The 14,519-nt window shown below is 40.5% G+C and overlaps 1 protein-coding gene across 12 annotated transcripts in view; it reads right to left on the bottom strand.

Annotated features, from left to right (window-relative positions):
• Positions 1–14,519, bottom strand: part of eml1 (EMAP like 1) — a 49,238-nt gene that overhangs the window by 32,400 nt on the left and 2,319 nt on the right. For 5 of the 12 annotated variants that reach the window (XM_034858770.1, XM_034858771.1, XM_034858772.1 and 2 more), the window contains exon 1: positions 4,131–4,768. The exons of 2 other annotated variants lie outside the window; for them this stretch is intronic. In XM_034858770.1, the coding sequence (XP_034714661.1) occupies positions 4,131–4,197 (67 nt within the window). In that variant the 5' untranslated portion in view covers positions 4,198–4,768. Of the gene's footprint in view, positions 1–4,130; positions 4,769–11,874; positions 12,032–14,519 lie in introns of those variants that run through there. 5 more of the 12 variants (XM_034858780.1, XM_034858781.1, XM_034858779.1 and 2 more) reach the window with 4 other exon arrangements.

Raw genomic sequence — 14,519 nt, 5'->3', positions numbered from 1 at the left:
CAAAACTTGATCCTCACCAAGCCCCCTCACACGTGTCTTGCTGGCATGTTTTGGTTCCCATCATGGTGCATTGTCCATTGCCTGTAAGGTGAGGGCTGTGCCAATGCGCCTGTGGGTCGTACAGCCTGAGTGTGGAGCACAGAGATAAAAGGATGCTTGATCCAAATCCGAGCAGACATCATTAGCTCAAAAGGTAAATGAACAAATCTCACGAATGAATGCAGGCGAATAGATTTGTTTGGATGGAGAGGCTGGGTGCTTTGAAATTAACTTGAGTGTGTGATCAACAGTATTACAGCAATGTAAGTGACCCGGATTCACTTATTAACAGTTTTTCTCATTAACACATCAGGAGCTTCTAGTGCATCAAAGTTGATGCACTAGAAATATTTAGATTTTTTTGTAGGGCAATTCAGCACAAGACAGATTGTGCGGGATTGGAAATTGAGCACAGAAACTAAGTAAAACATCTGGATTGTAATTTTCTGGTTATTGTAAAACCTCAGCTCTGCGACTTGCTGGATTACTTATCAGCTAATAATCAACAGTAAAGTAGCTACATCTATTAAAGGATTCCCTGGTAAATCAGCCTCTGCCAGGTAGAAAATAAAAATTGTCTATTGTAAGTTTACATCAACATTTAGTGGCAAAATCCATTGTTATGTCTACAAAATTATTTTAGATGTGGTATAATTTCAAATTCAAGTCACCACTACCTCTGGTGATACACTGCACACTGGCTTGCAAAGCATTACTTTCTATTATGGAGTCGGGAGATTGCATGAAATCAAACTCCAAAATTATGGTAAGCTTTGGATATTGGTTGGAGGTACTGGAACAGCAGGCGAAGTAGGTAAAACTAGCAGAATGGTCCTTAAAAGTAATGAAATCATCAAATGGACACTTTCTTTGCTGCTAATCTGTGATCAGAACAGTGGTAAATAATATAAAAACAACAGCAACCTCATTACCAGGTGCACAACACACACTGATTGTTTCATTGATTTAACATAAGAAGGACTCACTTCCCTTGTGTGTGTGTGTGTGTTTGTGCGTGTGTGCGTTATGGCTAATTTTCAATTAGCCTATAAGCTTGCCCCGACCTCCTGAGGATAGAGCATGCAGACTGCGCATGTTTCTGCAGTTAAGCTGACCTAGTCTCTGACCATTAGTCTGGTTGGATGCTCCACAACACACGGGTTGAGCGATAGGGAGAGAAAGAGGCGAAAGTATGACATCATTGACTTTTGCTTAGAGTGAATCTGGGTTCAGCTGGATAGCAGTGGCCGAGCAATTTGATATTAATTTGACGCACACACGCACGTCCGTCCTGAAGATGTTTGAGCACACACCCCTCGCTGTAGCTTGTATACACTTACATACACACAAACACACATCTTAACTAAGGCTTGCCCAATTAAGCAGTCTGTGAAGTCATTAAGTCTGTTGGAACAAGGAAAAAGGTGTTGAAGTTAAGTATGTGTTCTGTTTTTTGTACTGTATGTGTGCGTGTATGTATGTGTGTGTCTGTGAAGGGAAAGAGAGAGAGAGAAAGCAGGGGGTTGGAAATTGGAAAATCCCTGGCAGCTGTGCCTAAGCAGCATGTCTATTTCATTGACTTTCTCAGAGAGGAAACATGACATTGTAAAGAATTACAAAACAACCTTGCAGTGTCAGACAACTTGCAAGTTCTCCCTCTGGTTGCTGGTCATGACATGGCAAGAAGTAAAAGGGGACAAAGTGTAGTGGTTGATTGCTTTGACACTTAACTTCTCTCACCTGTCACCTTAACATTCAAGGGTGACTCATATAATACTTATGTGTACATGTCACCTCACTGTAATTTGTGAGATTTTTGAAGCTCAGTCATTTCCTTTTCAACATCTTCCGAGGAAGTCGTAGAGCTTATCTGAACACCTGCTACGCTTGTTTTTCAGGTCAATCCAACCAACCCATCTCAGTTGTTATCCATGGCAGTCTCAGCACACAAGAATACAACATGTGTGCAGAAAAGGTGCTTACCCACTTGTCTTCTTTTCCCTAGTTACTTTGGGTTATTGGGAAATCAGCTCTAATTGTGACAAATGGAATGACTCAGTATTGAAACCAACAATCTGTCGCCTTACTTTTGTTACGGTTACCTCGTTACTAGTAATCTTACACTGCATTTAATCAAAAATAAGGCCAATGTATTATTTAATTAGTCCTTTATGGATTTCATGTACCAAGAGAAGCCCCCCCGGCTGAAGAAAAACAGTTATATTTTTCTTTTCTACATTAACCCTCTCAGGACAGAAGACACACCGGCGAGTCCAAGCAAAGTTTGACAATACTCCAAGACTCATGACCAAATGTAAATTTAGACATTTATTTACCATTTTATTCAAATTTTACACAACATTTGTTTACCAAAGACTTTTGTAAACTCACTTCAAGCACCAAAACAATTGACTTTAGATTTTTACAAGAGATGTGAGAAATATGTCCACTTTAGGGCCAAATCATCTCTTTATGCATTGCGTTGGAACAATTTTGGGTGTCACTATACAGAAGAGAAGTTTGTTCTGAACATTTTAATATTAAAACACAGGTATCAGGTTATGTGCAAAAACCCTCAAAAGGAGAAATCAAGAAGATATCTGAAAATTCCCTCAGACCTCAAAGTGTTATTTTTCAGCTTTGAATAATCTTTATTTCAACTACCGTATAGGCTTCTCTAGCTCCTCTGTTTCTTTCTCTGCATCTTCTCTTTTATGATTGGTGTACATTTAATATGAGGGAAATCCATAAGGGACAAAAGCTTTTAACTGGATTCACCTCATCAGTGATTCATGAAAGTAGTGAGGGACCCGGTTTCCATGGCGGGAGATACCTCTGTGATTTCCTCTGTCAGACAATAGTATTCCCCCACATCTTCCCCCATCGACTGATAGTGCTTACACAGCACAGTTAATATTATTGATTTTTTCATTATACACCAATAGTAATCACGTTACTCTAAGCTTGCATCAATGATAGCTCACGCTCACTAACCACCACACAGTCACTCCATGACAAATATTTAATTCAGTCTTTATTTAGCTGGTTCAGTGGAGCTCAAATCGGCATTACAGCTTTATTTAAAATGCCTTTGCTACACTAGTCTCCATTAGAGACACCAGTTATTGTGTTGGGGATAATCCCCTTTGTGTAGGGGGCTCACCAACATAACCACTAACATAGTTTGTCAGTATGAACGCAGGGATGGTATCATCAAACTGTGCAACACACTCAAAAACCAAAACAGAATTGTAATGTAAAATCCTTCTGAAAAGTTGGACTGAGATACACTTACGCACCATTGGATGACCTTTTTGTTATCATAGTTTAGTAATTTGGGTATTTCTAAATATTAGGAGATAAATCAGGGCTTACTTTTTCAAAAAGAAACTAGAGCTACTTGGATCTTAAAAAAAAATCCTAAATCCTGAGCTGATGTCATACTGATGTGTCATGCTGTTTTCCTTCTTCCCTGAGTCACCCTCTCCCACCCATAACATTAGCAGCCTGAAGTATGGTTTCTTCCTCTGCGAGCAAATAAATTACGTTAGTGCAGCAAAGCAACATGAGCAGTCATCTCTGTTCTGTCTCATTCAGCCAACTAATCGCAATCAGCCAAAAGGGGAGAAATATATTCATGACATACCCCTCAACACATCAAGCAGAACCAGAGTAATCAGGGCAGCTGCTGTGAGCAAAGGACTGTTCCTCATCCTCTCTCTTTCTTTGTTTATGAGCTTTCTTGATGGCTTCTGGCTCACATACACTGTTGACACTATTTTGGCCATGATTCCAGAAACTGGAGTTGGTGGATTGTTTTATTCAAATATAAAGTAGTCTGTTCAAAATCAAGTATTTTCTAGTTTGACAATGTCAAGCTACACAACAAAAGAAAGGCTGAACTCCTTTTTCAGCAAAGCACTAAAAGCTGGAGTTAAATAGCTCATGTCTGCAACACAGACACACACCTCTACTAAGTTTAGCCAGTCAGCTGGTGACATGTCAAGTCCAGAGAAACAACATGCAGCCGAGCAAATAGAGGGGAGGGGGGGGTTTGAAGAGTAAGAAAAGGATTAGTTTGTTTTTTTTACCGTTGCAGAACTGTAGCAGTGATGAGGTGTCATACAAGCTGCTGTAGCTGGAAAACCCGTCCTCCATTCTCAACCTCTGCTCCACTCCTCTGTGTTCCTTGTTATCCACCACTCCTTTGCTCTCCTCTCCCTACCTCCCTCCCTCTCTCTGGTGACTCCCCTCCGTTAGTTTATCGTTCACTTGGCGTCCACGGCGCTCCCTCCATTTACTCTGCACGGGCCAGGCTCCCTGGGTAAGTCACCATGGCAACCCATTCACTCCAATTATGTCATGTGAACTCCAACCCCTCTTCTTTTCCACCCCCCCCCGACTAAAAAAGTCCTGAACTACAGCAGAAAACACACCCTGCTAAAGAATGACAGCACCAGACCGCCAGAGAGACATAGATACAGAAGTTAAGAGGCTGCTGGTGGTTTTGTTTCCTCTTGTGCTCGTCCTCTCCTCCCTCCTGTACTCTTCTCCCCTCCCTCTGTTCTCGTCTTGTCCTTCTGTCTTCAGCAGCGGCAGCTGTGTGTCGTTAGCTCTTGCTGATATCCAGCACAAAAACAGCTTTAAGAGGGCTTGAGCTGAGAGCGCAGACAGGCTCTGGCATAGGCAGTAACTGTGTGTGTGTGTGTGAGTGCACATGCATGCATATGTGTGTGCATGAGTGTTTAGATAACACTTGGGACAGCCCAGCCTTCCCCTGTCACACAGTGTAGACGAGTCAGAGCAAAGGGGGCTGGGCCAGTCGCATAGATCCTCCTCCTCTCGCCTGGTGTGAGGAGAGAGGAAAGGATAAAAGGGGTGAGGAGAAAGGTGGAGATAGGACAGAGATGTAGAGAAGGAAATAAGAAAGAAAATGAGAGCCAAAATATGAGATGAGACAGTAGAAGAGATGAGATGAGGGGAGGAGAAAAGAGGCGAGGTAAGGACAAAATGGGACAGAACAAGGTTGAGTAGGAGAGGTAAAAAGAGGGGAGGAGAAAGAGGGAGATGACAGGAAAAAAAAGGAGAGAGAAGGGGGGAGGAGTGGACAGAAGAGGCAAGGAAAGGAGAGGAGAAAGTAGGACAGGAGAAGAAATGAGGGGAGAGAACAGGAGAGGAGAAAGAAGGGTTGAGGAAAGGAAAGAAAAATTCACAAAAGAAGGTAACGAAACGAATGGCAGGTTAATAAAATGACTGAGGCACTTTAGGTTCCTCAGTCAATATATACCAGTTACTAAAGTTACTTATTCTACTGCTTTTTCACGCATACAGACCGAGACATACAGCATACAGTCACACATACTGTTTGTAACGGTATGGAGTCACACAGGGACACACCATAACAGACATCGGTCACATCTTTGTTGAAACTTCCTGCAGCCAAACATTCAAAACTGAACATTGCCAGGAGATCTCCTCTGTGGCTAAACATGATTATCAGTCTGTCCTCTGTCCGTCTTATCTGCCCCGCTGCAGACTGCACAGAGGGATCCTTAAAACAAGACCAAGAGGGGGAGAAAATGAAAGGGTGACTAGGGGATTGAGGAAAGAGAGAAATAAATGGGATAGAGGGGGAGGGGATGCAGTAGAATAAGAAAGAGAGCGTGCTTGAGGAGGGTGGGCGGTATAGAGAGAAGGACCAAATTAAAAAGTGTGCAGGGTGTGAGTTTAGAGAGGAGAAGGGGGATACCCTAAAAAAATTGAATGTGCATGTGAGGGGGGCACCTTTGCATTATTTATAATTTAAGCTCGCAGGGAGAAATAATACGCCTAAAGAGTCTGTGGCCTACATTTCCTTTCTTGCTAGATCACAAGACGGAGCCGACAAATTTGCACAAAGGCAGGGATGCTCTGAAAGCAGCAGTGGGAAAGACCACGAAAGGATACATTTGTTTCTCTCTGTGGTTTTATAGTAGCACAGCAGGTGTGATTATAATCTGTCAGTGTGAAGCTCTTTGTGTACAGGTATCTATCTGAATACCTAGAATCCTTTCCGGTTCAAAAGTGGCCCGGCTGGATTTGACCTTTACCAGAAAGATGAAAGCCATGCTGTGAAGCACCTTAAAAACAGTTGATCAATTCATGGTTCAAGGCCTCCATGTCCTTGTATTCTCTCTCTCAAAAAAAAAAACACTGCACTCTGGTTCACTTATTTCACAATAACAAAAAGCCACCAATAGATCAACCACACTCAGTAGCAGGCAGAATTATGTGAGAAAACAAGGTGCTCTTTGTACACCAATGTTGCATTTCAACACTACAATAGTTGTTTTGCAAAAATCACAAGGGTATTACACTTCAAAACAGAAAGTAAGATTATATGTTGACCTTTACACCATTTCTACACGTCGCTCTCTATCTGCAGTTAAAATTCATATCTACAACAAGCACGTGGGAAAATGCACAAAGGCATTTGCATTTATTTAGATATCTTGAAAATCACATTTCAGACATTTTTTAACCACAAAGGCCACAACATCCAGTGTTTTGATTCAGATACCGAATGGAATTCCATGCAGCTCCTCACCCAGAGTCCAAGCAACACACGCTGTAAACATTATTTGTCTTTTTGTTCTAAGGACTGTGAGTCTCACTGGTGCTTCGTCTGAAGGACTTAGGTGATTGAAAATCGCATTCTGGGGCAGATTTGGGATCTAGATTAGGGGCAGGTCTGTTTTTTGTGTGTGTCTGTCTCTCTGTGCATAACGCTCACGTGAGAAGAGAAGCTGCTAAAACTGGGGTATGTTTCCTCCAAAATCCCCTGCGTGGGTGCCTAAACCCCACCTACTACCCAGCGGGTGGCAGGTGGTGGAACCGGTGCTGCTCCATCACCCCTCCCTTTCACACACACCTCACCATTGTTCCATCAGTGAATCCACAGGATGGACGCACACACGCAGGCACGCACGCAAGGCAAGCACACACACAAGGCTTGGTATCAATCCTCCACTGCTTTATGGCCTGGCCTGCTGACTCTCTTTTTACAGCTTTGGTTCTAAGCAGACACATGAAGGTCATATTCAAACTGAGCCGGTTGTTCATTTATTTATTTCTCCTTCCAAAAACAGAAAAGAAACTGCTGAAATTCGTTTTATCCACAGATGATCAGTCAGTCTGTCAGTAGGCCAGGATTATACAGAATCAAATCCAGAGCTAAAGAGGAAACCAGGTCAATCCTCTGTATGATCCAGCCACCATCTGTGTGCCTGTCCTGGTTATTGAGCTGTTTTGTGTTTTACACCATGAATTAATCCAACTTGGGGTCTTAATGATTTATAGAAACATTGGATTTCAAACAAAGAAAAGGGACAAGTGTCATTCGTAACAGTCTGTCAAGCTGGATATCTAAAGACTGTACAGGACACCTATCCTGAAAATGTTTTTAGGTAGCTGTGTGAGCTTTTGTTGTTTGTAGTTAAACATTACAGTTTGCTAGTACCAGTTTTACTAACATTTACAAGAGCTTCTTAAATGTCCTTGTCAAGATATAAGGAAGTAAGATCACCAAATTTAATTAACTTGAAATAAGATAAGTTCATGAATGCATCCCAAGTCAAACATTACATTGAGATTTATTTTTCAATCACATGATGAAAAAGATGAATGTATGAAATCTGAAATATAAATGGCAGCATGTACCAAAGGTCACCCAATTTGAGCCTGTGCCAAGGGGAGGATGGGTCAACAGGAAAGAGTGTTAAGTGTTAATTATTTATTTTCCAGGTGATAAAATTCACATGAAGCGTATGAGTTCAACAGTCATTATGCCAACGCAGTGCCAAGTAACAAGAAAGGACTGCAGGGCTGATAGTTTAGACCTACAATCTTTTTGTAAACATAGCGTTATAGCTCTGAGGATGATTTTTCAAAACAAACAACTTGTCTCAACTATTGGAATGATCAATATGAAATTTGGTACACACATTCACGCCGTGTCAAAATGTTAATCTGACTTACTAAGCTAAACTCTTATGTAGGGCTGCAGGATATGTGATTCAATTTAGTTGAATATCGTGATAACCATATTACTTGAGCTAAATAACTAGATATTAAAATGGACTCAGTTCGGCATTTCTGCTGCTTTCAGTATTCTTCTAAAATACAACAAATTGCTTGTCAAATTTTGTGACAACTAAAAAGAAAACATTCTCTTATTGAACAAATTTAACATTGAATGACGTTTTATTTTAATGAGCATTTTTTTTGTTAATATGTTTTCAACTAAGACAAAGAAATCTGTCTATAACGATATGTTGCAACCTTTCATGATATGTATATTGCGCCAGTTGATATTGCGATGACGATAAAAAAGTAAAATATTGTGCAGCCCTACTCTTATGCTATGTTCACACTATGAGCGTCAAAATCTACAAAACAACTAAGTGGGGCCAGCTAGATTGTCGCAGCGTCACTGTTGGTTAAGCACTCGTTTTTGTTTCAAATTTGCCACCCTATTGCATCCTCGTGTGCACAGAAAGCTACAATAACAGCAGCTCAATTAGCTAAAAAACTGGGAAAAATAGCTTAAAAAACTTGGTGTCTCATTGGAATATTGAAAAAAGTTGATGACAGCTCAACTTTCATTTGTAGCGCGTCACATCCATGTGGGGCGTCAGGTTGTAGCTAAATGGTGCTGGTTTCCATTGAACAGGACTTGTAGCCTGTTGTGTTGTCGCTCATAGTGTGTACACTGTGTTAGTGTCATTTTCAAAAATAAACAGACACAAAAGAAGAAACCATTATGATAAAAATACTGAATTTTACATGTGTTGTATCTATCGTTTATTTTTAAAACCTATTTCATCTACCTTTTCTTTTTTTAATTTACAGTACATATCATCCTTGATACTAAATGTCCAGCTCTCCCCGTTAGGATTATTGATGTTTTATTTGTTTTGTATCATATCCTCCCTTAGGCTATCGTCGATAAAACCAAAATCGATTCTAAAGACGTAACAATGTGACATCTCATAACAGCAACTGTGCTATTGATGCACCAAGTTGGCAAGAAGAGGCCAGACCAGCAGAGGATGTAATCCTGTCCGGGAATGACAGGTTCACTCTCTCTATAACTGTCTAGACAGGAGAGCAGAGATAGAGATGGGGGGATAGATTGAATGTGAGAGGGGAGAGTAAATCAGCTGAGTGACTGTTGAAAATACATCATTTCCCACCTGGTGGAGAAAATAACCTGTCATTTCTAATACATACTAATCAGAGTAGGCATATTTACTCGAAGGTATCTAATTAGAGTGACATGAAACCCATAAACCCCAACCAAAACTTGACAAAATCGAATGATACTTGTTAAAAAACGTTTATGACTCATTTAAAATGTTTATGACACATTCATACGTTACGTTATTTTTAGTATGATTGTTTTCACCCACAAATTCATCCGTAACGTTAATCGTATAGATAGACGACTAATCTTGTGGTAATTTAGCCGGCTAGCACACCCCCCGTCCAACCCGGGGACACATTCACAATCAGCCCCCAGCCAGCTAGCAGCCAGCCCGGTGGGCCCTTAACTCCGGATGTTAAGGACGTTAACGGCGGTTACTGAACCGTCGAGAAACAGACTCAGGCACCTAAGGTCAGAAGAGCGGCCATTCGTAACATTACACCTCCGTTAGCTTTACCGGTATAAAAGCCACTATCATCCGTATACGTGATCAACTAGAACCCATAAAGAATAGCTGTTCTTTATGGAAAGAAAGCTTTTGTCATAGTGGAATATGTGAAGAAAATCTGACCCACATTCAAAGAGGGAGCAAAATGTGTGTGTGCAAACAGAGTGACAATGTTTTGTTCACAGCTCTGCTTCACAGAAAACCAGATGGGGCTTTCAGGTCAGCTAACTGCTAACAACCTCACATTGCCAATGCTAAAATGTTGATGTTTAGCAGTTATAAGCAGATAAAATCTTAACAGATATAAAACAGAATTTATAATATTTAATCGAAGTCCATTCAATATTTGTTTCTATCAATAAAGCCGCCAGCGTGGCTAAATATGTTTAGTATAGAATATGACAATGTATGTGTATGTATTAATACTTTATTGTGCCATCCACTGCACTAAACTCTACTACTAAAATTGAATATTTAATTTAACCCAATGAAAAGAGTCAACTAACAAAAGATTGTAAAGCATATTCGTGTAATATCAGTGACAAACAAGGCAGAGGAGGAAAGCCGCTACACACTGGAGTGCACTTGTGTTTTGGGCTGTTATGGGAAATGCCAAATAATGATGTTATGGTTCAGGAAAACTGGGTCAACACTTGTGTTTTAGCGCAGTCTTTTGGCCATGGTCTCTAAGAGCATTATGCATCTAGAAATCCCCTGCCAGACTCTGTACTATCTAACAAAAGACCCATATTTATGAATTTTAGAGAAAGGAGGGAGTTGTTGGAATGTACAGTATTTTTCAAGTCTTACTGTTGTGTAATAATGCATTTTAAAGATTTTAACAGCAATACTGTATCTTACCCTACAATAGGATAAATTTTTCTTTTCATTAACAGCATTATTTGGTTAAAATTGATCTGCTTTATGCATGTTCTGCCCTTAAATGCTTAACAAATCTGTAAATACATACCCTGATGTGGTACTGCAGCTACAGTAATTGAAAGATAAACGAGTCTAATGGATTCAAGGTGAACGATAGTGAAAGCGTTTGGTGGCTGATGCTTAAAAAGATAGAAGTCGTTCCCATTAAGTCTCTATTGATGCCGTGTCAAGACAGACTGTATGGGAGAGAGACAGAGACGCCACGTGAGCGTAGAAGAGGGGAATCTGCTTTTTGGCTTTAAATAGCTCCTAATCCTGAGGCTGTAAAGCAGCGTTACATGTCCTAGTCCAGCTCCTCTTTTCTATGTCCCTCGCAGATCAAAAAGGTTCATTGGTAACACTTTACCTTGACTGAACAACGTAAATACTACCAACTATGTAAATAGCATCATTTTGAATTTTTTTTCCACTTTGAGGAAATGTACTCAAGAGTTAAATAACTTGTGTAAAATTGTACTTAGATAAAGTAAAAAGTGGGTCAGTTAAAATGTACTCAGCGTAAACATTACATTTTTAATAAGGGAAGGGGGTAATATATGGCGATGATAATGTTATAAGATAGAATTATTAAGTAAATGAAAAAAAATTAAAGTGCATTAACATGTCAACATTACATGGAACAACATCTCCGAGAACCTCACATTTCCAAACCAATTTTTTTTTTTAAATACAGTAGGGCCGAGATCCTCCAAGTGGCATCAACATCATCATGTAACACTCAATTTCTCCATTTCTTAGCACACAATTCTCCAAGAAGATTTATTCTTCAAAACATATACGAGGGGGGGGGGGGGGGGGGGGGGGGTTGCACACCACAGGACCCCCCCCTAGGGAGAGCCCTCCTATAACAATCCCAATTTAACCCATGAGCGTGTACAACTGATTAAATGGTCTGTGGAGCCTTACAAGAGTTAAACAGAAAAGAGTAAAAAAAAACTCAGACAATTACACAGGAAAGGACCAACAACATATAGAAGGAGCTATGGATTCCGTGGGGATGCAACAAGGATCATACTGTAAACCCACAGAAAATAAATAGCCTGCCACCAACAACAGAAAAAACAATATAAACTACATAGCCGTTCTGCCTTCAAACATTAAAGAAAATAGTCTACTCAGCGACGCTACGTTTCTGTGCAATTGTAGCTGGCAGCCCCACAGTTTGAACAATGAATACGTTTGTTGTAGTAACGTTACTCACCTGTCTGAACGTCATTGTGTGAGTCTTGTGCACCGCGAAGTCCTCCTCAATTTGCTCAACTTCTCTGCTCGTTCATGCTCAGTGCATAATACAACCACTCTGTCCAACTGCTCCTCATATTCAAAAGGTTTTGAAGCTGTAAGCCCTGTAAAACACAGCAGAAAGGCCTCACACACCTCGCTGAAGGTAGAAACCACCACGAACATAGCATTTAGCTAACTTTGTAGCGTCCCTCCGTAAAAAAGCTACGCGAAGTTAGCTGGTTTCACTAGCAATTGATTAGCAAACAGTAACGTTATACAGGCTACAGGGCCGCAGCCAACTTTAGGCCTACTATATGCTCTCTGCACGAGCATTTCTCGCAACTCAAACTATAGCAGGAGGAAGTTCAACAGACATCCCTATGCCACACACCGAGGCTATCGCGCACAAATCACTGTCATAGACGGGCCTACTTGAAAAATTGACCGACAGACTTCAGGTTCTAAACTAATAACACGTTCACTGACCTCCTGTAAATGTCAGGAACTACAATAATTAGCACTTTTGATGCGGGATGAACTATCCTATCTCCTAATACAGTGTTCAGTGTACTCAGAGATAACAGTTCACATCAGAGTCCACAGGCTTGATCCAGCATGCACCTGTTGTGCAAGCAACATCACTTTTTGTTTTGCTTTTAGGTTGCGACTGCAACGGGCCATTGTCACCCCGGCCAATGAACGAGCTGGTAAACCTTACACTAGAGACGCTGTAGTATAGAGGATATTTTGGTTACACCCATAGACTGTAAAAAATAATATTCAGTGGTTACATCACGTATATTTTCTAGACTAGAGAGTCTTCTTTCTGAAGTTCTGCCCTCCCGCGACCGCAAACACACAAGCAGCTTATTTTCTGCTGCAGCTAATGTGGCTCTTCTCAGGGTGTTTGGGTGTCCAAAGGAAACCAAATCTGCCATAACACCACCTATACATTTCCATAATTACCACATGTCGTTTGTTTAAGCTGTACAAACTTAAGCGTAAAACGTTTCACTGGTCGGTCATACTATTCCTTGAACGGGGATCAACGACTCTCTCTAAGTTACTTCTACTGCAACAAATAAGGCCTAAAATCCTCAAAAAATAATATTTTAAAAGAAAAATCTTTACAAAGCCAATAAGTGTATTGTATGTAAAATATTGAGCTACTTCTTTTAGGTTAAAGTTCGATGCTAACTGAATTAACTAATGATAGGTAAATGTTAAGTGATTCCATCACTGGGTCCTAACAGTCCAAACATTGTGAGATTGAATGGCCATAAACATAAAGCTTTAGGTGAAATTGAGTATCAGACAATTTAAAAAGTAGAATTTTATGTACAGTAAAATTGTAAACTTAGGTTCAGCCCCAGGGGTTTGTTCACAATATGTTACCCAGTTTTAATAGAAATCCACCTACACCACACGCACAGCACTTTTTCTTCACAATGCTTTTCAGAAATGACAGATTCACCTTTTACTGAACCCCCAGTCATTGTGTATACATACTGAAAAATCACAAAATCCCAAATCACACATTTGCCTTAGGCTTGTCTGTACATCATGCAACACCCTCTATCCTTAGAGCATTGATGGATCAGGAAAAACTGCCAAAAGACATCTTTTAATAGAGGAAGAATGGGAACGAAAATGCAAAAAAAGGCTAAATTGGTGTGGACTCCTTCTTCCAGGATGGAGTGGGTGAAATCTTGTGTCAGTGCAGAGAGCAGAGGACTGACATGAACAGTTAAATATGCAGGCAAGGAAAGAAGCAGATGGACAGAAAAAAGGAGCACTCTTTCTAACATGGTGAATGTGACAGCAAAGAGAGCTTACTATGTTATTCTGCACACAATTATGACAACCATAACATCATTACACCATAGCAAATGATATTGTTGGGTATTACTTGAACTTTCATTGCTTCTGTGGCGACCTTTCATAACTCTTCCCGCCTCCTTCCTCCGTGCCTGCCCTCCTCACCTTTACACTAATGATGCCATAGAAGTGAGGAAGAAGGGTTACAGACTTCTCTACATAATCTATATGTTAATGAGGCTTGCACACAGAAGTGGAACAGGATTGTTGTAACTCAACAGACTGCAGCCCTTGGAAGTATACTAATTAGGATACTGATGCTGTGTATGGTGACTTAAAAGCAGAAAACAAGTCAGTGGGAGACATTGTAATTTGTCAACCCTCTACTGCTGTGAAAATGGTTAATTTATCTAAAGGACCGCAACCTGAATACGCCTGATCACTACCATAAAAATCCAACAGATCTATGGTTTGTGAAATAGACACAGTGTATTAAGTGTGCAGGGCTGTGTGTTCTGTCAAGCGACAACAACATTAATCACATCTGACTTGGCTGCTGAAACATCCATGTACACCCTTCCCCCCATTTCCTGAACAAGCAAGAACTCTGCTTTACTCTTTCCTACAAGCCTACACACTATCTTATACAGCATACGGTTTCATTTCATGTTATTCTTTTGCTTTACTGTTCATTTTTCCTGCATCAAACAATGTTTCTTAATGCACTTGCTTGCCTTTCCTCTCCTGTTCCTTTCAAAGTCACAGCAACTCAATTCCCTGATTGATACAACCTAACCCTTAAAT

Source organism: Etheostoma cragini, chromosome 20 (genome assembly GCF_013103735.1).
Source record: "Etheostoma cragini isolate CJK2018 chromosome 20, CSU_Ecrag_1.0, whole genome shotgun sequence".
NCBI lineage: Eukaryota > Metazoa > Chordata > Actinopteri > Perciformes > Percidae > Etheostoma > Etheostoma cragini.
This window is presented reverse-complemented; position numbering and strand designations above follow the sequence as displayed.